The sequence below is a fragment of the Echiichthys vipera genome, assembly GCF_963691815.1.
Source record: "Echiichthys vipera genome assembly, chromosome: 22".
Taxonomy (NCBI): Eukaryota; Metazoa; Chordata; class Actinopteri; order Perciformes; family Trachinidae; genus Echiichthys; species Echiichthys vipera.
The window spans coordinates 22,074,813-22,098,762 of NC_139847.1; the positions used below are offsets into that span (position 1 = coordinate 22,074,813).

The 23,950-nt window shown below is 42.2% G+C and overlaps 1 protein-coding gene across 1 annotated transcript in view; it reads right to left on the reverse strand.

Annotated features, from left to right (window-relative positions):
- Nucleotides 1–214: 214 nt before the first annotated feature.
- The window catches only part of arsj (arylsulfatase family, member J), a gene marked incomplete at both ends in the record, with an annotated part of 43,687 nt that continues 19,951 nt past the window's right edge, over nt 215–23,950 (reverse strand). The window contains 2 exons of the mRNA XM_083937298.1: nt 215–424; nt 19,247–20,630. Of these exons, the coding sequence (XP_083793424.1) occupies nt 215–424; nt 19,247–20,630 (1,594 nt within the window). The remainder of the gene's footprint in view (nt 425–19,246; nt 20,631–23,950) is intronic.

Below are 23,950 nucleotides of genomic sequence, written 5' to 3' on the forward strand. Positions count from 1 at the left end.
CTGGAAGCTTCTGGCATAGTCCAGAAATGACAGCAGGCTGTCTTTACTGGCTCCCTGAGGATTGAAGGTCCCATGTTGCTCCTCGTCTTCTACCTTTTGCATAAGGTAGATGGTGTAGCCAACGTCGTTCTGCAAAAGCCACCTGAATGACTTCCCCTTGTATTTTCCGAACTGAAGCCGATACTCCCCCATCACCTCCTGTCGGTCTGACACATCACCGCCCCGCTGAAGGACCACAGTGCGTGTAGTTGGTCCTCACTAGGTCCTGTCTCTGAGGTGGAGACTTGTCCTGCAGTGAAAGATAAGTCTTCATCCTCATGGCTTCATCAGAGGGGCCCTGACGCAGATGGCCTGATGGACCCTTTCTGAAGGACACCGTCATCTTTCCTGGAAAGAAGCTGAAGATGTTCTTCTTCATTTTCTCCTGTGCATAGAAAACCACAATGCATATTATATAGTAATGATTAAAAATGTATGCACACTATTGTAAACAGGCACATTTATATATATATATATACACACACACACACACACAGAACTGTATCATCAATCGTATAATCATTATTTAGCATTTGTTTTGACAAGGTAACAATAAACAGACAGACAGATAGATAGATGATAACTATGTGTTTCACATACAGTATTATTATTTATGTATTACAGAGCAGTTCGACCTCCGTCTTACATGTGAGCTTTATAACAGACACACATTGTATAAACGTTATTTACACTGCTCAATCAAAGTGAACACCTGTACAGTACAGCAGACAGACAGACAGACAGACACAGACGTTATACACGCTGCTCAATCAAAGTGTACACCTGTACAGTACAGCAGACAGGTAGACAGATACAGACACAGACGTTATACACGCTGCTCATTCAAAGTGTACTGTTTCCCCCTGTATCAGAAATATTAACGACAGTAATGAACTTACACAAGGAAGTTTTAAATAAAAAAGACGATTAAAGAGTGTAGCTAACGTTAACTAACTAATGACAATTGATGAATTTAAATAACGTCAACTAACGGTGACTGTAAATACAGTTACAACCTGTCGATGCTATCACAAAAAAAAACTGTTAAAAAACATTTCCCGGTAAATATAACTGAAAAGCGTTAATTCAGTACTTTGATCTTGAGCCCCACTTACCTTTGTCGAGTCAAACCGTCAATAACCGTCTAGTTTGTGATAAAAGTCCGTGTAAATGCGAAAACTCCGTGCACTGATTGTTTCTGCTGCTGCTCCGTCTGAAAAAAATCCCACTCCTGACTGTTCCCAAAGGGGGAAACAGCGCCCCCACAATCCCGCTTGTGGACAAAAATATATGGCACTCGTAGTGATAAGAACTACCATAGAGAATGAATGGGAAAAGATAAGAGAAATAAGGACTACTATACGCGGTGCCCGGTGGGTTTTCTCCGGGTACTCCGCCTCACGCCCGATGTCAGCTGGGATCGGCTCCAGCCCCCCGCGACCCTGACCCCGGGATAAGCGGTTGAAGATGAATGAATGAAACATGTAGAGACAGAATTTACATGCTGTCGTGTAAATAAGATAAATAACATAGTGCTGTTTACTTTGTTTACTAAAAGGACAAGGTATAGAGCTGTCCTATAGGAAAGGGATCCTTAAATGACTGGGATCTGACGCTATTCAGAAAATACAATTACATAAAATGTACTTGACGTTCAAGGGGGGCGGGGGATGCAGCGCCCCCCCTAATATAATGGTAGGGGAAACACTGTTATATATAGCATATATATAAACACAACATCAGATGTATAATTTTGAATTTCACTTGTCAGCTGAAACTGAGGTACATACTGTCATTGGCTACTGAGTAGTTGCAATAATGTACAGTGCAATATAACTAGTCACTTATTTCTCTATACCAATGCGCTAAATTCTCCTCTAAGAAGTATTAATTTGCCTATTATTATTTGTTCTTTTTTGTCTTGGCAAAAACAGACAATTGACCAATCACAGCTTTGTTGGCAGGAAGAATGTCAGCTTCCTTATGTAGTTTTCTAGTTACTTAGCAACAACCCTGAAGTGGAAATTGCTTCTGCAGGATCGATATTTCACATAAGCTTGAACACTATGTATGAATGAATGAAGTTAACATTTAAGTTAACATGCAGTGTATTAATTTTATTGTTTCTGGCAGCAGATGATGGAAAAAGAGAAAGCAGATGATGGAGAGAAAGACAGACCTCTATTTAGAAAATTGCCTGCTCCTCTGGTACCATGTCAAAGTGTTCTTGGGTAAGAACCCTGGAAAAGAACTCCCTGTGTGCATGTGGTTTGAAGGATTAGATTTGATTGGATTAAATTAAGTTAGATAGATAACCTCTGCCACCAGTGTATGGGTGAACGTGACAAGTAGTGTCAAAGTGCCTTGAGTAGTCAAAAGTAGAAAGGTGCTATACAGTCAGTATAAGTGCAGTACAAGCTTGCATCAGCAAGAGGGCACTGTTCTTCCAGTTCAGGAGAAACTAAAGCTCTGTAAAGGGGTTGAAGCAAGACGTGACTTGTGAGCCTGAAAAGTTGTCCAGGAGGAAATGTGTTCATTGTATTGAATCAAGTATTATATGAAACTGTACCATTCCTGAAATCAGTCTGTAGCTGTAACCATGGAAGATGATGAGAGGAGAGAAAAGCAGGTGGCAGAAAAATCAAATCACAGTATATTTACATTCATAAGTAAAGACAGAGATATCAGTGAAGGGCAGAAATCCTGGATGCTTTAACTGCAACTAGCCACTGATGTGAAGCCAGCAAGTGTCCCCTGAAGCTATGGACTGTGAAGACAATGGAAAAGTTGGCTCCATCCTCCAGAACAAACACATGGTTCAGTCCTTAGCTGCATTTGTGGAGGCTTTGGAATGGGCCATGCCTTACTGACCCACTATCAGTCAGTCTTAAAGGAACATACATTCTACACACTGCTGGTGAAAAAGCCGTCTGACAAGTGAATGATTCGATTCAATTCAATTCAATTTTATTTATAGTGCCAAATCATAACAAAAGTTATCTCAGGACACTTTACAGACTAGGTTTAGACCACACTCTATGACTTATTTATGATTTACATAGACCCAACAATTCCGCCGTAGAGTACAGTGGCAACGAAAACCTTCCCTATAACAGGATGGAATATGGAACAGACCCAGCTCTGTGGAGGACGGCCATCTGTCTTGACCGGTTGGGGAGGAAGAAAAGGAGAGAGAAAGAGAGAAAAGACACACAAATGGACAGAGAGAGACAAAGACAGACACAAAGACAGAGAAAGACACACTTCCAGTAACTATAATAATATCTATAGTAATGTGAATATGACTTATATGTTATGGCAGTTAATACATCAGAATAGTAGAAACAAGCACAGCTATGGTGATAGATTATAATAGCAGCAGGAAGCGTCATGCAGGACCACGGCAGCAAGCACCACGACGATCAGCAGAGACCTGCGAGACGACAAAGCACACAACTCCGGGGAAGAAGTTGAATTAGTAACATGCCTTGATGAATGTTCATCAATTTGCAAGATTAGATACATCCATTTTTATTCATTTTCTGAAGTTCTGTATATTGTTTTGGTGTACGCATCAAGGGATATCAAACTGATATTAAAGATATCTCTCTTTTTTAAATTTTCATATAGAAATCATATTGTTATTAATTTGAAGAAAGGCTTTTATCTATTTTTGAAAATTACACCTTCAATTATATATAGTATTGATGAATTTGGCCTACAACATCTTATGATTTACTCATTCTTAAGCTAAGTCTACATTGAAGTTAAAGTGTAATTCCGTCGTAATTGGTAGTTATGTCCAAATGAGGCTTTATGAACCATTTCCAGTCCACTAGATAGAGCTCTCTTTTCAACAAAGGGTTGAAAAAAACACTGAATCACCATTCATTGAGCCCTTTCCTTTAAACCAAGAGCTCCATCTAGAGGGCTGAACAAATACAACTAATGCTTTATGAAGTTTCATTTGGTAATCACTAGTAATTGGACCCCATGCTCTTTTCCGGCATGAGTATACATCAAATAAGCCATCGAGACAATTATTTTGTTAATCACCCATTAACAGAGAAATCCCAGAGAGACAGCCAGACATGGCTAACACTGTGTAGCTCGGGGCGGTGTGCCGAACGCATCCAAAACGCACATAAATGAAGCACTAACAACACCCAAAGTTGTTTTTGAAAAGACTGTTTTACAATGCTACAAGCCTTAGCAACTGGCTCTGTTCATATTGACAGGCAGTTCAATAGAACTGAACTCGGTAATCGACTTGTTTGGGCTGCCTTGATGCCGGAAAAGACCATGGGGTCCAGTTACAGAACCAGGAGTAGTTTGCACAATGGAGCAATTTCTTTTTTGTACCAGGCTAGTTTTTATTTTATTGGAGGTTAAAGGGTATGAATAATTTGCAGGAGCTCTGGGCAGGTGAGGAGCCTGCCAGATTAGAGAAGTGAGGGCCTCTGACAACTAGACTCCAAGATGGCGACTCCCTGAGGTGAGTACGATTGGATCATGTTGAGAGAACGGACCACAACGAAGATGCCACGTCCATTTTTTAAACAGTCTATTGCTTAATCATGGAAAATCACAGCAGGAAATAAGATACATAATATAAATACAATATTAGTTTACAAATTAAACATTTTAGAACAAAAATGGGTTCACTGCAAAAAACAAACAAACACTTGCATTCATCTCACGTCATTTTGTCGGTAGTAGAGTCCCTAAAGTCTTAGACCAGCAACTTCTTTCCTCTGAGGCACACACCTGATATTCCCTGAAAACCACTTTGAAATATTCATACTGCACTGGCATACTTGAACATGTCTTCTTTAAGATAATAGAGACTCAATCTAGACTAAAAAAAAAAAATGTTTAAAGTGTAGAAAAATTAAAAATACGTACTTCGCTTTAAAGATTGCTTTAAAATTTAATTTGTCAGCCACATAATGTATATTAAGCATTGCAAGTCATGCAAACCTGGTCCAGACCCTCCCATCCTAAATTATGACCATTAACATCCCTTCCATGTTTTTTAGGAAAATTACATATAAGTACATATTTGCTGCATTATATCAATCCAACAGAAAAGAACAACAGCATACGCAGTAGGATGAGTGACACTTTGGCAACATCAAGTTCCCCTTCTTCAGTCCTCCTGAGCTCACAAGAGGTCTCATATTACTCAGTGTCATTAAACACATTGTGGAATCAGATTTTTGGAGACAGAGATTTATTTTGTAACATACAGTACAGTGGTACATTTTTCCCTTCTTAGTCTTGGCATGAGCTGCAGACAGCTGAGTTGAGATGATCCAACCTTCCCATCTGGTGGAGGGAGAGGCGTGGAGAGGTCAATGTGAAGACCCAAGAGGAGAGGGAGCTTTTACTGCTGCAGTAAAACTCTTCTCACACATACTGTAGTTATATAATGCAAATCACATTCTCAGGAACATGATATTAGTTTCTAAGAACATTAAAGAACATATTTGGACTGTAGCCGCTGCTGATATGTCCTTCATGGACTTTACTTCCTTACGTTTCTTCCCTAAAATGCTCTTTTTAGCTATTTTGCCCCACATAAGGCTAAAGGGTAATTTCAGTACTTTTAAAACTGGACTCCCCAAGTGAATCATGGTAGGAACTTTTGGTTGAAATCGGTTCAGTATTGAGCCTGAGCACAACTATGGAAGAGAATGAAAAAGAATGGACCAAGATCAAGGCAGAGCAGTGTGAGACACTAGTGATGTCCTGTGGGCGCAGATGTGCTGAAGTCATTCAAAGCTGTGGCCTATACACTCCTTATTCATTTTTGAATTCTATAGAAGAAAACATTGTTAAAATTTTCACTTCTGACACAATGGTTACTGTTCTCTCATTTTGATCACTGTTTTTTTCACAAAATAAAGGTTTTTGTTGCCTTGGTTATTTAAAAAAAAAACATGCTGGTACACTGCAGGTCTTAAAGTGAAATCTCTGTGTAAAATCAACCCAGGGTCTTTTAGGAGAGACGCGGCTAACATGGATAATCTCGGGGCGGCGAGTTAAACGCATTAAAATGTCTTCTTTAACAACTAATACAGTGGTTACACATAAAAAGGTCAATAACCAAATACAATCCAAAAGGAAGGAGCCCATTGACGATTTATTCCAGCAAAACACGTCAACGTTGTGGTTTGTGGCAGTTTGGTGAAATATAAGTTCATAATGGATGGTAAAAGGTTTAGAAATGTCCCACGCAGCATCTTTCCCTGCAGCACCGAAACATTACACAGATCTCACGGGTCAGGGGTCAGGGGTCGTGTGTTGCCGGAAGACGCACAGTGAGTGCAGGCACAGGTAAAGACGACTAGCCTGCAATTTGAAGTGAAGAGAGACAGAATGGTTTGTGTTTTTATCTTTCCTGGCTGCGAAACAAAAATAAAAACTTACAACCCAGAAACTTTTCATCTGGACATTGAGACGCAGATCAAGACACTTAGGCAGACAGATTACCGTGTCTGCAGTTAACCACAATGTTAATGTGTTTTGCTGGAATAAATCATCAACGGACTCTTTCCCTTTGGATTGTATTTGGTAATCGACTTGAATAGAGCAGCCTGTACTTGGGCCAGTAGGTAAGTCTTTCAAAACACTCTTTGAATAAACTCTGTGTTCACATACTACATTTTTGGTGCCTTTGTGTCAGGACTCTTATTATGCTACTGTAGAGGTTTGGTGTTATTTTGAATTTTTAGATCACACAAAGCTACGCTTCACACTAAACTCTGCCTGTCAGCGACCCTCTCTCTCAAGTTCCACACATGGATTTATTCCGGAGCAAGTGATCTCACGAGATTTCAAGCAAGACTTCTCCATCTTTCCATAATGTAGTCCAGACACTTACAATAACAATCTCAGCCTGTCAGGGGCAAAAACAAGCACTTTTATCAGATGTACTGTATATTGACGCTGCAGAGTTGGCCCGTTTGATTCCATTGCAGCCCAGTGGTTCACAGCAGCCAGTCTGCAGCACTCACACTCAATACTGGACCAATTTAATAAAAAGGTGTTACCATTAGTCACTTACAGAGAAATACATGAGGAAATAGGGTTCAGGTTGAAAAATACAGACATTCCCTTTTAAGGGTAGAAGAAAAAGACAGCTATGGTTACCAACATATTTGGATCCAATATACAGATTACTTCAGTTTTGTCCAGCATTATGATACTATTGTACTCATCCTAGGCCTACTGTGAACAAGCCAACTGTTTAGCCTGACTATCTATTGAGTTCTCATGTTGCCATGGCAATGTATTTTCTAAGATCTTAGCAATTAAATTGGTATCAATGATATCATTGGGGCCCTTCTGTGTGTAGTTTGCATGTTCTCCCCGTCTCTGCGTGGGTTTTCTCTGGGTTCTCCGGCTTCCTCCCACAGTCCAAAGACATACAGGTGTTAGGTTCATTGATGACTCTAAATTGCCCGTAGGTTTGAATGTGAGTGTGAATGGTTGTCTGTCTCTGTTTGTCTCTATGTGCCCTATGATAGACTGGCGTCCTGTCCAGGGTATACCCCGCCTCACGCCCGATGTTGACTGGGATCGGCTCTAGCCCCCCTGAGACCCCGATAGGGACAAGCGGTTGAGGATTGATGGAAGGATGGATGGATATCATTAGGAATAATTGACCAACATGACAGGAATCTGACCTAAGTGGTAATAAATTGGAATTATCCTATAGATCAAAAATTGTTCATGCTGTAAAATTAATCATTCTGTTGACATCTCTAGAAAACCTGATATTATTATATTATATAAGGTTACATACAGGGGCGTAGCCATCATTTTAGAAGTGAGGGGGACAAATTGTTTAGAGGTCTATTGAGTGATTTATCATCCTCTCACATTCAGCACCAAGAAACCGACTTTGGCCCTTTAAAAATGATATACCATCAAAGTCAAAATCTAAACTCTAAGGGCGCACTCACACTGTCCATCCGTACCGTGCCCAAACAGGCTTTACGGGTAAAGCCTAGTTCATTTGACCAGTGTGAGTGCAACCGCACCGCGCCTAGCTGTGGCCAGCTTGCCCGCCGCGGACCGTTTGGGAGAGGTGGGCATTTGTAAAGCCCGTCTGCGCCTATTCGGAGATAGAAGAAAAAAAAAAGACGGACCATGCGCGGACATTTAAAACAATGACGGTGAAAGGTTCACGTTGGTGTGAAGCGGAGGTGGAGAGTTAAAATATTCAAAAACAGTCAGACAAGACGCACAAAAACACTGAGGTCCATGTAAAGATTTGTAAACAAAGCAACGCATCGTGATGACGTCGATCAATGCTTGTGACGTGTTACGGCGTGATGACGTATAGACAGGCAAGAAGCATTCGCGCAAGGCCCAGTCAGTGTGAGTACAAACGGGCCCGGCCCGCGGGGGGAGAGGGAGGGGGGGACAAGTACCCTAAAGCCCGGGGCACGGTACGGACGGACAGTGTGAGTGCGCCCTAACATAGACATAGAATTACCCTGGGGCATCTACAGTACAGGGTGAGTAGCCACATACTGTATTTGAGCGCCAAATGAAAACACTGAACACCAAAAGTTCTGTAAAACACCATTCCTGTTTAAAATCATCAGCATCAAAATAAAATGGGAGTGAAAAGGTGTAAATTGATTACATATTGATGTTTGGTATTAGATAGGCAACAAAGGGACTGGTTGGAGTCACATAGCCACTCCTATTTAAAGGTGTTCAGAAATGGCCGTTTGTCCTGTTTGTCTGGCCTCCTTCTACAAGTTTCCACAAGTTGCTGCATGAGTTTACCCGAGTAAGGAAAACAAATTTGATTGGTTGTTATCAAGCGGGTGGGATAGTCAATGTTTGGGGCGAGACCGAGCTTGGTGTGTGTGTGTATCTCAGACGTTTGATTGATGGATCCAATATCACTGGCTGATGGATCGTGTGCTGCGTGATGCATAATTTGTGACATTATAAGGACTTCTCCTCACCTGCTGTGAAGACCCTCCATGACTGCTGGTCCACTTTCTCCTCCATCACCCTGCTATTGTATAAAGATTAAAATAAAAAAAACCTGTGCAAAAATAGTGAGCACATGTTCTGTGCAGAAATTAAGGAGGAGTGGGTTTATAACTAGCTAGCTTAGCTTACTAAATCTATTTGTCATCCTTCAGCCACAGTCTTAGGCAATAATATACAATATAGAATCAGAATCAGAAATACTTTAGTCTTGTCAGCTGTCTTCTTACCAGGTCAGGCGTGAAGGACACTGCAGAGGTGTCCATTGGGAGAGGGAGGGGTGGATAAGGTAGGTGTGAAATGAGGTGGTGAAGGGAAGGTAAGGGGTCTTTAAGGAGGAAGAGTAGTTAAACATTATGTTTATCTCATCTCATCTCATCTTTAACCGCTTATCCGGGGTCGGGTCGCGGGGGCAGCAGCTTTAGCAGGGGACCCCAAACATCCCATTCCCGGGCCACATTACCCAGCTCTAACTGGGGGATCCCGAGGCGTTCCCAGGCCAGTGTGGAGATATAATCTCTCCACCTAGTCCTGGGTCTTCCCCGAAGCCTCCTCACAGCTGGACATGCCTGGAACACCCCTAGGGAGTTAAAGGTGATATTTATTGTGACCCGGTGAAAGTACCACGGTGCAGGAAGAAATAATGGCGTGCAAGGAGGGGTCCCGGGATCCCACGAGGAGTGCTGGTGTTGCTGGGTGAAAACGTGGTGATCTCCCCTCGTAATGGCGGAGCCGCGTTTCAGCGCGTTCTGCGTCGTGCTGGTCGCAAGCTTCCCCAAGATGGAGGTTGGGTGGCTGTAGTGACCGGCAGTGGCAAGAGGAGACGAACAGGCGTGGAAGCAAGCAGGCAGATGGGCAAGCAGGATTAACTGGACAGAGGAATCAACAGGTTAGAAATGCTGCACAAGCGAAACACTCAAGGGATAACTAGAGGCCGGTGTCAAACTAGGTACTGCTCAGGCTGAGAGAATGAACTAACAATGACTGGCTTGAATCTGGAGGGTTGATTAGTGGGATGAGATGCACCTGGCTCCACCTGCTGGAGAGAGAAGACCACGCCCATGCACAACACTGAAAAGGGAAGGGGAGAGACGAGGATCAAAACAGATACAGAGCAGAAACAACGGAGAGAAGGGACTGCCAAGATGTAGATCATGACAGCTCACTCCGGTTCAATGCCCCCAACCTCCACAGGGATGCCAGAAAAGCTCCACCGGAGGTGTGAGTTGAAGATCTCTCGGACAGTGGCCTCCTCCAGACGTTTCTAGTTCACCCGCGCTACTCGTTTTGGCTTACCTGGTCTATCCAGAATCTTCCCCCATCCTTATGTTCAAACATGGTGTTAGTTATAGACAATCCATGACTAGCACAGAAGTCTAATAACTGACGACCACTCGGATTTAGATCAGGGAGGCGGTTCCTCCCAATCACGCCTCTCCAGGTGTCTCCATCATTGCCCACGTTGGCGTTGAAGTCTCCCAGCAGAACTATGGAGTCCCCTACTGGAGCCCCATGCAAGACTCCATTTAGGGTCTCCAAGAAGGTCGAATACTCTGAACTGCTGTTCGGTGCATATGCACAAACAACAGTCAGTTTTCCCCCCTAACACCCGTAGGCGTAAGGAGGCGACCCTCTCGTCCACCGGGGTGAACTCCATCACTGCAGCGCTCATCCGGGGGTTTGTGATTATCCCCACACCCGCCCGGCGCCTCACACCCTGGGCAACTCTAGAGAAGAATAGGGTCCAGCCCCTATCCAGGAGTACGGTTCCAGGACCGAGACTGTGTGTGGAGGTAAGCCCCACCAGATCTAACTGGTAGCGCTCCACCTCTCACACAAGCTCCGGCTCCTCCCCGACAGAGAGGTGACATTCCACGTCCTCAGAGCCAGCTTCTGCTGCCCGTGTCTGGTCCGTCAAGGCCCCTCACCTTCACTGCCACCCACGCAGCAGCGCATCCGACCCAAGTGGTTCCTCCTGAGAGTGGTGGGCCCACAGGATGGAGAGGAGGGAGGCGCCATGTCACATTTTTGGGCTGTGCCTTGCCGGGCTCCGTTACCACCAGGCGCTCGCCGGCGAGCCTTCCGTCTGGGCCTGGCTCGAGACGGGGGCCCCGGGCTTCCTCCGGGCAGGGTCTGTCTTCCTCTTCCTCTTCCTCGTTTGTCCATTGAGTCTTTGTGAACCATTCTTAGTCCGGCCCCCGTCTGAGACCACTCTGCCATGGGAGTCCCTTTTGGCTGATTTGCTGAACATGTTTGCATGAAGCACAACAACGTCCCTCTCTGATGACACACGTCAGCGGTGTTTGTTTGCCGCCTTAGCTCCGCCTACTCATTATTCGTTTAGAGCCGGCTCGGAAAAACGCCTTTCTAACATGTTAAAAATGAATTAAGTGGTTGTAATGGCTGTAAAAAGTGCACTATCAATGCAGGGTGTCATATCAAAGATAATCTACCAGCTCTGGCTATACACACACTGACTTTTAGACAAACAAACACACCTTCCACATTTCACTAGGAGGAAATAAATGAAAAGGTGATCCTGAGGCTGAATCATTAAACATCATTAAAGTGCAGTCCAGTATATAACCTTCCATTGCCTCTGATTTCCCCACACACCCTGGCATGTGACAGGTGGAGAGGGTTAAAGCCTCGCAGATGAAATATATCCAGTCTTTTTTCTTCATTACTGGCAGTGAGGGAGTAGGAGGAGGTTTGGAGGACTGGGTTTGTGCCAGTACAGTGAACAGCTGAGTGGTTTTCTGTGACGCCATATGGGAGGAATCAGAAGGAGGACATTCCTATTCCCTTATCCTGCCGGCCTCCCTGCACTTACAGTAAGGATCTTTGGATGGCTGCCATGTCACTTCCCCTCCATCTTTTCCTCTTACTTCATTTTCACTTTTTTCCTTCTATTGTCTTCTGGTGCCCTTTTTGTATTTTCTATCTCATCCTCTCCTCCTAATCTGTTTTATTTGGTTATTTGGTTTTAATAAATGTATACGTATAAATGAGTGAAATCGCTGCGGCAAGCAAATACAGACTTTTTTTTTGCCCTGGGTTTTGGCTTTAAAGTGTAATTCCGGAGCAAAATCATACCATGGTCTTTTTCCTCACTTATATACAGTACATCAAATAAATCATCAAGACAGTTTTTTTCGTGTATGAACTATTAACAGAGAAATCCGGGAGAGTCGCTAACAGTCGGAAGTAGCTAATACTGATTAGCTCAGGGCAGTACGGTGAAGGCATTAACATGTCTTTTTTAACACTAATACTGCTCAAAATAAGAGCAAACCTCTGCAGTAGCATGAGAGGAGTCCCTACACAGAAAACAAAGCACCAATGGGCTCCTTCCTTTTGGATTGACTTGATGACTTCGATGCAAAGAAAGAGGAAGAAATTAGATTAGCTTCTAGCCCCCTTTCAGGTCTTTTTTTGTGGGAAAACCATAATAAACCAAATAATCATAGAATCACAGATAAAATGTGTCTTGAGGAGGACTTTTAACCTTTGTTGCATGCCTTGTAAAGCACTTCATTAACATTTTAGATAACCACTGTAAAAATAAACCAGACTATAACTGGCATTGAAATGCATGGCTGAGTGTACTGTATACTGTTTCCTGCACGTGTGCCTTGAGCTAGGTGTGCACTTCTCTGTGTTTCTTTAATTGCATAGTGGATTGAAAAAGCACAACAGTTTATGCATCGATCAATCATGCTCCGGTGACACGACCCACGGTTTAAACCAGCCTGAAGAGGAGGTGAAAGTCCAGCTGTGGTATGTCAACTCCAACTGGATCTGACATGCAGGCCTCCACGTCCCCCCAGGGTTGACACACTGAAGAGAGGGGGAGGGAGCACAGGATTTGTTTCTTACTTACTCCTTGCTCTGCTGACTGGCAATTGATGCTATGAGGCTAAATTCAATCCAATATGACTGGAATGTTTTTTTATTCAACAACAATTTCAGTTTAACAGAACTTGGGTCTTGTCTATAAAGGGTAAGGTACACAAGAAGTCAGGTAATCAAAGGGCTTGGGAACAAATCCAGAGGTTAGCCAGACTTAGTGGGCAGAGAACATATGGATATATTAATTTCATGTCTGTGTGTTAAGCACTAAGCTAGATCCAGGAAAAAGTTACCCTAGCTTAGCATAAAGAATAGAAATAGGTGGAAACAGCTAATCTGACTCTATTCAGAATTCAAAGACACACCTTCCAACATGCTGGGTCTCTTGTACACAAACCGAAATGTTATTATTATTATGTTATTATGTTTTGGCCCGTTTCATGGCTTTTACTCTGACGGCAGTTCGAAATTGACAGGAAATGGGGCAGAAAAAGAGGGAGTCGAACCCAGGCCACTGCACAAGGACTTTAAGCCTCTGTATATGTATATGTATATTTATTCTTGACAAATAACAGTTCATTCATTGCCCAGTACTTCTCTGCAGTACCTCTGGACATAGTGCAGGTTGCCAGTGATTTTGTAGCAAAGTCATCATTCTAGTCTTATTAGCACAATGTCATCATAACAGATGGACCAAGACCCAAGTTGTAATAAACCAGAATTATAATTTATCATCCTTTATGCTAAACACATACAGTCAACATAAAAACAATAGACCAAAGTTCTCTGTATAAAAGTAAGTCAGTGCCTTTTATGATAAAAGTCATAGTCCCTGTTCAGGTAGACAATGTGTAGGCTCAAAATTGGGAACTGCACAGAGGGCAGACAGAGAAGGTGGGTTTGAAAGGCCTTTTAGTGGGAAATGTGAAAGGCACAAAAAGTGGTAATAATCTCTAGGTTATAATTCCCTACAAAGCTGTTGCAAAGAGTGTACAAATGTATGGTCATAACACTGATAGAAGTCCACGGGGGACTGAAATGTATATGTATGTAAATGTTACTATCAATAGCACTGTGCACGATAATTATCTTGAATATGACTGTTGAGAAATATTAATGCTAATATATGAATAAAATAAAACTAGAATTACATAATTGGATCCCTAAATTATGCAGAAGTTAAAGCCTTAATATAATTTAAACAGGATAGTTATAAAAATAAACACCACCGTGCAGTTGTCATGAACGCTGAAATTATCTACAGAGATGAAAGGCGTTTTTTGTCCCATGCTGTAAACATGTTTATTTCTGCTCTTTTACCATTGGAGCCAGTCTCAAATGATAACCCAGTTACCAGAATAAAACATTTGCATTGTACATTTAAAATGTTGGCTTTGCACGTTTCTCTAACCACAGATATGTTGAATATCAAAGTTTCAACACTTTTTGACGGTCCAAGTTTTAAACACATGGTTACGGTTGTGAATTCTAACAAAAAAAGTTTAAGTTTCACTTTCAGATGGGATGCAAAAAAAACCCTGTGTGTTTGACCCAACATCCTCCTGAAGTGGAATTTAAGGCTTGTTATACTACGTCAGCTAACTTCCAGAGCTGTCTTCTGAGTCTGTTACATTAACATCTAGAATTTTACAACTGAGTCATTTGAAAGTCTGACGTTGCATAGAGACATAAAAGGGGGCCAAAATGTTAATGTCAATGTATCTGTGGTTTGCAGAAACGTATAATTCAAACGTTTGTTTTGGTGCCAGGCTGGACATGGCCACTCGATGAACTGCAGTTTTTTTAACACTTCCACATTGGCTTCATTTTTTGAAGTTGCTGCTTGGTCTGAAGGTCACATAGGCCAAAAGCTTATTGAAGATGAGTGGTGGGCAGGTGAAGAATCTGGAAATGACCAAGGTGTGCAAGTAATACAGCAGAGAAAAAAGACTGGAAGTCATTGTGCAAACCTGCCGTCATTAATGCCGTGGCTATGGATGACATCATTAATGAATTAAATCAAAGAAAAAGAGCAAAACCTCAAATATCAAATATGTATTTTGACCCAGGCGTCATGTAAAATTAAGTCCATCAGTGTGATACTGGAATAATGGAAGAAAGGAGGTGGGGCATATTTGTGGAGAAAGTGCTATTGTGCTATAATGGGGAACTGTAGAAAGATATATATCGAGGAATGGCTGAAAAAGGTTTTGTTCTGCCTTCGCCTTCTGATACCAACAGTTGAAAACAAAACCAGAATCAAAAGAATTACGCGTATGGATCAACCATTTTACACCCAGAGGATCTAATGCAAATTAAATTGGAATTAATTATTTTTCACGGCAGGATTTACATTATTAATTGCAATTTATTATTTTTCACGGCTGGATTTACAGTGTAAAGTGGAATATGTTTTTTTTTTTCATGGCTGGGGTTACAATATGAGTTGGAATACTTTATTTTTACATGGCTGGAATATACAATTAAAGTGGAATACCTGATTTCTCCCTACTGGAATCTTACAATTTAACAGATCAGCAGATCGTAATGGATTTAACTATTTTTGCGTAATGGATTTTTCACCTATTGGAGTTTTACAAGTTGAATTGGAACACACCATTCTTTACTGCCGTTTAAAAAAAAACAATACAATTATTTGCAATTGCTGGGATTATACAATTTACATTGTAAACTGCCCGTTCTCAACAGTTCGAATAATACAGTCTACTTGGCTGGTTTGCAACTGATTCAAGGGCTATTCAGCTAGTTGACTGACCAGAGCAAGCAGCGTAGATGTCCGGATGTGGGCGTTTACATGGTGTTTGAGAAACCGGAGTTTGCCCTTTACCTGAATATATGTTTTTAAACTGCATGTAAACGCACTGAATGTTACTGCTGCATTGCTTCCTGATTTCCCAAATTACGGGGGAGGATCATATCACATAAGACGCATGCGTTAATCGCGCATCAAAAAAAAAAGAGTGGCGTCAAGAGGAATTTGACAACCCTAATATACAGTATATGTTTTGCAGTGATAAAGTGTCATTACATCAGTTTAAGTGGCTGCACACAGTAAGTCATTATATCTGGTTAGCACCTTTTTAATGTGTTGGCACTGGCTTTACAGATCTCTGTCCCCTGACCTATCTGTGGTCAAGATTTCATAAAATATGATAGATTAAAAAAAAAAAAGTCACACTCCTGTTTTGAACTTCAATTCGATGAGTGAATGTCAGCACAAATTATCCTCTGCAGCCGACTGACTTTGAGCGAGAGTGACGAGCCAACTGTCTTTTTGTGCTTGAAAAATCAGGAGGAACAGTGGCAGAAGATGAAAAAGTAATTGGAGGTGGTGGCAGTGGCAAATGGACAACAGGCCTCGGGGCTGACGACCGCTGAGCATGGATGACACTGATTGTGTGTAAGATCCAGGCCTTTGTTGCAACACAGCTGGCTCACCGACCAAATAAACCCCACAGTTCTGAACTCGATCAAAACTTTTGGAGGACCTCCACTGAGTAAAGCAAGAAGCAAGAGGAGAGATACGGAGGATGAAGAGAGTATGGAAAAAAGCATCACAAATAATAATGACAGGGATATAAAGAAAACGAAACAGTCTGAGTGCCTGAAAGGGAATTGAGAAGAGCAAAACAATTACGTAACAAGATTAATGAAAGGAAGAAATACTGAGATATTATAGGAGTGGTCCCAGGGAAGTGCAAAATTGGGCCACATGCCATAAACTATACAGACTCTGTTGAAGGGTAAAAGAAGTTAGAGTTGTGCATGGGAGAAATTGCTCATCACAGGAAATCCCCATGTCTGGAGACGAACTGCCAGTCAAGAGAGTGTCCATCAGGCTAACTGTCTATTCTGTCTTCTCTCACAAACTTACTCTTCTCCTGGCATTCAATAAATGTCAGAGTGGCTCTAAATCATGTAGGTAGGTCTGTAATTATAATAGCACAGCATGTATTTCCCAGCACGCACAGCTTGCACTGTGTACATGTGAACTCAGCATGCTTCCAATAGGAAAAAAGGAAGTATGGTTTTTATCATTTTGTCACATCATTCTGGCCACTTGCCAGGCAGGATATCCTATGACGTCACTGTCAAACATGAGAGAAGCTTCTTATTCTTGTACAACCACTAGAAAACAAAAGATCTTAACTACCTCTTACAATTGGAATGTCAAACTTTTGCCAAGTAGATGGAAAGCACAGCCCTGCGGTGTGTAACAGTCGAATGCATGCACTGCAAGCGTTAAATATGTTCTGGCATTTTGGGTGGCGTTCACAAGATAGTTTATGGATTGGGTATTAGCTCTAAATCTTTTGGGCAACAGCTGCTTGATATTCATCTTGTTTTTCATCACTTTAATTTGGGAGAGATACTTGAGAGCCCAAGCCTAGCTGAGTCATGGTGTTTTGCATGTAGCTCTTGGCAGCGAGGTGGGCAGCTCTTTCCAGTTGGCTACACATAATTCGGGTAATTTGCACCTTGATCATATGAGAACTTAAACTATACGTTTCACACGGTGCCACAGCTGAAAGAAAACCAACACAATTCAGCACAATTGTACTGCAAAACTTCACTTTGATCAAAGCTTTTATTCACTGCCATCCATCGGGTTTATTTTCTCCTCTCATTCCCCATGAGCACTAATGGCCATTCTTAATGTGAGGCGGCAGGATGAGGGAGGTTGATGTATTGCCTTTCAGCTTTTTTAGTTACAGGAAAAGAAATGCCCTCTTCTTTTTCCCACAAGACGGATGCTGTTGCCCATAACTGAAAGCAAATGTGAATTCCCAAGGAATCCAGGGTTTAACTGTTCCACTGGCCCATGGGAGAGGAAATGCTGCACAACGCAACTAAATAAGAATCTGATCTCCTATAATTCTCAGCTGTAGCTCATACTATAGAGGGCATCCCTCATGTTTTATGGTCAAGAGTACAGGCAAGCTTAGCCTGGTAAATTATGGTTTCATGGGTACAATCTGGCTAGTAGACAATGGAAAGGAGCTGAGGGAGACCACTATGATTAACCCAAATAGACCCACCTGCTTCAGAGTTACAGAAGGTTTAAAAGCCCCATCTTCATATATCTTCATAAAGTGTTAACATAAATGCCACTGTGAAAGTTGAGTCAGCTGAGGTCATAACTTGGCTCCTAGTAAAGTGCAGAGGCAGGGGGATCCAAGTTGGTGTGAATGGGAGGGATGTGCAGTGCAGCCACAGGAAAGCTCCTCTCCCTGGAGCTCCTGCCGTTTCATGTGTTCAAAATCATTTCAAGTGCTCAGAAACCAGTGTGGCATGGTTCTCTAAAGCCGATTGTTTGCTAGTTAAAAAGACAAATAGACAAGCTAGGGAACTAATAAAAACGTGAAAAATGTTCCATTCTAGGTAACTATTAATCTTATAGGGTACAATACATTTAGAAGTAATTTGGTGTAAATAAACTTAATGAATATTATTATTATTAAATAAGTAATTTTTTCCTTTATCACAACTTCTAGCTCAGTAGAAAATGATTTAGGATGCAGCCATTTTTTCAGGACTGCTAAAAAGATATTGGGTCTTTATCACCGGTCACATGCATTTTATTGTATTTTTACATAAATAAAGGTACTTTGCGGCCACGTGTCAAATTCTAAATATGAACGAGATGTTAAAACGTTACAGTTTCCATGGGTATGTATTGTCATCAGAATAAAGCATGTAATAAAATTCAAACCAGACAGAGTGAAAGATTGCTTGAAACAAAGATCTTTGTGTTTGAGGCTTTTATTTTATTAGATTGTCTTACATTCTGTTTGGCCTGGTGCCAGACCAGAAGTCATCTAAAAGAAGGAACACAATCTATAATTCTAAAGTTTAGACAGACTGTGCTCACACATCACATAAATCCTACATCAGGTTCCACAACACTGTTTTGTTGCAATTAACAACATAATAGAACTATGTCTTACATTATTTCTCTGTCACCAGAGTTTATGGCAACTGTCTAGGAATATTTATTTTATACTCTAAGTGAATATAAAGAACAATCCAAAGGTGACAACAGTTTAAGCATGCAACAAACTAGAAAAATAAACCTTCTTTAAATGCCCCTAACATTAACATGAGGTCTTAGTTGTGTCTGGGCATGACAACAGTGTTTGAATGAGAGGATCTTTTTCTTATTCTCTTGAGGCATTTCAAAAGGTCCATCCACATTGTCAAGTAAAAACCAACTGGAGTTGGCATGTCTGAAGAGGACAATCCTGAAAAAGAAAGTGTCAATCCCTGAGAAAAGGCAACTGAAGTCTTTCGCAAATAGGGAAGGCTACTGTTCTACCTTCCTTTTCAACTTTCTGTTCTTTGATTTCTTTTTCCAGCTTTTTTTCCCAAGATGGTTGGTAAACAAGTTATTATATCTCTCATCCTCCTCTTGGTCCTCCCTCTCTTTGTACCAGGGTCCCCAAACACCCCCATTGTACTGAGGGTTTGAGCGCAGATCTTTAGCTGGGTAGCGTACCGGCACTGCAGTCTTGTTGTACTGAGCTAGCCGCATTAGCATCTTTTTCACCACATGAGGGTAGCGCTGGGACAAGTCCACTCTCTCATAAGGGTCGGCTGTAATGTTGAACAGCCAGATGGATTTACCGCGGTCCCAACGGACACGCTCATTATGCCAGCGGTTGGTCAGCCGCTGGTTGGAGAAGGTCTGTGGGGGTACCCAGTCGCTGTAGCCGGGGACGCCCGTCAGGAGTTTCCAGTGGCCCACACGGAGGGCAGCCTGGATGGCCGTGTTCCATAAGCCATATCCGGCCTTCCACGAACCATTCTTGGCTTTGATGTAGATTGGGTCAATGTTGTGAAGAATGTCCTGGCGAGGAGAAGGACGGCCTTCACTTATAGCCTCCCAGACATCGTACCCATCCAGACTTAGATCTTCATCTAAAGTCCCTTCACCTAGGGTCACCAGTGTAGGAAACCAGTCAGTGATGTGGACCAAAGATCGACATTTTGTCCCTTTGTTAACCAACAGGGGACTGTGAACAAAGCCCACCGCCCGGATCCCCCCTTCCCAGTAAGTGGCTTTACTACCCCTCAAGGGCCAGTTGCTTCCACCTGCTAAAGGCTGGCCCCCATTGTCTGAGGAGTACACTATAACTGTATTGTCATAATAACCGTAGTGTTTTAACGCTAAAGTGAGGTTGTGGATAGCTTCGTCCAGGCAGGACACCATGGCTGCATATTTACGACGATGCAAGTTTGGAATGCCCTTGTAGCGCTCGAGGTAGCGGGCAGGAACCTGCAAAGGGGAATGAACTGCCTGATAGGCTAAGTAGAGAAACAAGGGCTGTCCGTGAGGGTTGTGATTGGCTAAGATGCTGACAGCCTTTCGAGTAAACATCACGGTCGAGTACATGCCACGGTCCTGTTCCCAAGCTGCCTCTTCCCCTTCATACAAGTCATAGCCACACATACCGGGCCCTTCACATTTATAGTGACTGTAGTAGTCCCCACTTCCCAGCAGGGAGCCGAAGAAAGTGTCAAAGCCACGCTGAGTGGGCAGGCAGCCACGCTTGTAGAAGCCCAGGTGCCACTTGCCCACCATGTGGGTGGAGTAGCCTGCTTGCTTGAGCTTCTGGGGCAGGGTGACATTTTCAAGGGGCAGGCAGTTGGGCTGGGTAGCTCGGATAATGGAGTGCTGAAGGCCTGTGTGGATCTGATACCTACAAAGTAAAAACAGATCAGTCAGTCAGAGACATTAACAGTTAAAAGGGATACGCGACTCTAATTAAAGCAAGACATCTAGTTAAAGCCTGAAAAAAGAGAATTCAGTTTGGAATATTCATGTTACTCAAAACTAAAAAAAAAGACTCTTACTAGTCATTTTGTGAGTGAAGTCATGGTGATTCAGTTGGCTAGGGTTGGGCCATATGACGATATTAGATGGTGAAGGATTAGAACGTGTTTACGATCTGCCAAAGCAGAGAGATTGTAGGATCTTCTGTAGGGCACATTCTATCAACTGGAATACGTTGGTTGCACTGATCAGTAACTTGTGGCTCTACTTTGCTAAAACTGTCAAAAGTTTTAAAATTCCCTCATAATAGTCCCTGTTAATGAGTTTATTCATGTAGTGTTCACATGCTACTGTATGAAATTTCAATAAAATAATCTAAACACTGAAAATACTGCCAATATAGGTTTATAAAACAAAAGACTAGCTTCCCCCCAAATAAGACTCTCACACCATCACAGACCTTTTAAAGACAATATGTAATTTAGTCACATGAGAATCAATCCATCCGGCGGAGTCAGGTTATCAAAATATGGCCAACAGCCATGTGACCCAAGATCCCCCACAGCCCATACCCAGGTGTGAAACCATCCAAAGAGACGCAAGTGTCAGCTACTATTGGTCAAAGCCCGGCCCAGGACTTATGACAACACCAGGTCTATAAAGCTGGAAGACAGCCATTTCTTCCCTCTCTTGTAACCACTCTCTTGCCACTTTAACTCCTTTGTCCTCATCATCCTGGACCAGCTGCCAGCTGTCCCTAGGCCTTGGCATGGGCCTGCATAGAGCAGAACCACCTGAAGGAAAGAGCGGATCGGCAGAGATGTGAGTGCCTGCCGTCTTCCTGTCAACTACTGGTTACACACTGGGCATCTAAGGCCTCCGCCGACCTGCAGAGCAACACTTTCTGACCACCATTCTTCAACCCGGTCTCCTAAAGGAATCAAGACTGGCATCTAAGGCCCAGTCTCCATTTGGTAGGGACATCTGATCTGGCTGATCCGATTACAAGTGTTCAGCTCTCAGTCTGTGTGTTCAGACCTGTCTGCAGCATGGTAAATGGTAAATGGACTTGTACTTATATAGCGCCTTTCTAGTTTTCTTACTACTCAAGGCGCTTTCACACATTCACACTGATGGCAGTGGACATCTACATACCATCTAATCTAATCAGTGCCCGAGGACACTTGCGGACTGGGGGGAGCTGGGGATCGACCCACCGATCTCTCAAATGGAGGACGACCCACTCTTTCACTGAGCCACAGCAGCATGTGTCTCCACATGCATCTTCAGTGACCACTTGTGATGTGATTCCACTTCCCCGCTTTGTATGCAAATTCCCACGTACATCATTTCCGTTCAGGATAAAGATAACCTACATATTTAAATGAAAAATCTTTTTTTTAATGTTGTGTTGTGTGTGAATTTCAATTGTTATCTTATCTCACATAAATCATTATTACCGAAACGTGAGATGATTTGTGCAGGAGAGCAAAAATACATCCACTTGGAAGCAGGAAGCAGCTCTTAGAAGATGAGGACAAGGAGCTTTGACTTTATTTCTGTTTGACTCCCCATGTCTGCTTTGAGTGAAAGCAAGACACCCAGCACACAAGGAATGTGTAAGAACTCCCAAATCCTTCAGTTGACTAGCTATTGACATAGTGGTTTTGATAGTGATCATTAAGTTAATTTTTAACCATAAGCCTAAATTAATAGTTTAGTATATTTCATGAGACTTTATCAATTATTGGCCGTCACTTCCCCTTGTTTATAATGGTGGTGAAGGAACCCTAGCATTAACTTGAGTGATTTTTATAGTGATAGCTAACATTAATTGATTTCACCAATAATCACGGTAAACAATATATGTATTGAGGCTACTCAGTCTAATAATCTGACTGAGTCATAGCTCCTACACTGATATATTCAAACAGAACAACCCTCCACAACTCTCCACTCATTTCAAGAGTTTCTCATTTCCACATCACCCCATCATGAATTAGTCAACAGTTGCAAATATCACCAATGACGAGCTTAGGAAGAAACTTACAAAGAGACGTAAAATCTCCCTTCATTAAGCCAAATACTTAATCATTTAAAATAAATAATAATTGAATTTCCCTTGCGGATAAATAAAAGTAATTCTTCTTCTTCTATAAAATCAATATTTATACTTAAAGAAGGCAGTTTAACTTCATGCCTCTTTAACTAAATCAAACTGCTAACAGGGACCGGAGTAGGGCTCCAACATCAATGCTTTTAGTGTACCAAGTTTGTAGCATTATGTATGTAGCGTCAAGTAACCAGAGTTGCCAATAAATGAGAGTTTTTTAGAATATCAAAATATCTAAATCAAACTTTTCTTTCTTTATTTGACAATTATGCATTGAGCAGTTGGTATATTTTGTTAAATGTCCAACCAACTAATTGTCTTAAATACCAATATCCTAGCAATACATTAAAGTATATACTTTAAATGCCAAAAATGTTTATGCAATGATTTAAAGAGTGCTATTTGTTATGATATAACTTTACTAGTTTATTTTGATAAGTCTCTTTAAAATGTAGGTGTGGTACGGCAGGCTCACAAACTGTGGTCTGACTGTGTTCTTGGCCTACAGCAGGGCAACCCAGCTGGCTGCACACAAGGAAGTGATGTAGCCAGATGACTCTTCACCATCTCATTCGCGACCATTTCAGATTTTCTTAAAGATTATTTCTTTGGCAGTTTTTCAAGCCTTCATTATATAGGACAGACAGGAAATGGGTCAAGAGAGAGAGAGGGGGACACATGCAGTAAAGGTACGCAGGTCGGAGTCGAACCCGCGGCCGCTGCCTCGAGGACCTTATGCCTCTGTACATGGGGCGACTGCTCTAACCACTGAACCAACGGCCGCCCCCCACCATCACTCTTCTTAGCCTTGTTAATCTCCTCTGAGATTAGTGTTGTGTAGTCAAGCTGTCAACGGGGAAAGGAAGTAAAAAGAAGTGTTTAGTTTAGAGTTCCAGAGGAGGATTCACTTGGATGAGAACCAGAGGGTGGTCAGGGCTAGAAAACCTCACTCGTCCGTTGAGAATGCAAAAATCCTTCAATGGTTACACCGGCGCGTGGTATGTATGCAACGTTCCAAACACCGAAATAAACAAGTGATTTACAACTCGAATCCTACTCAACAAAAACAATACAGTAAATACTAAAAACATCCACATTATAGCACAGACTGCAACTCCAAACCCATACACTAG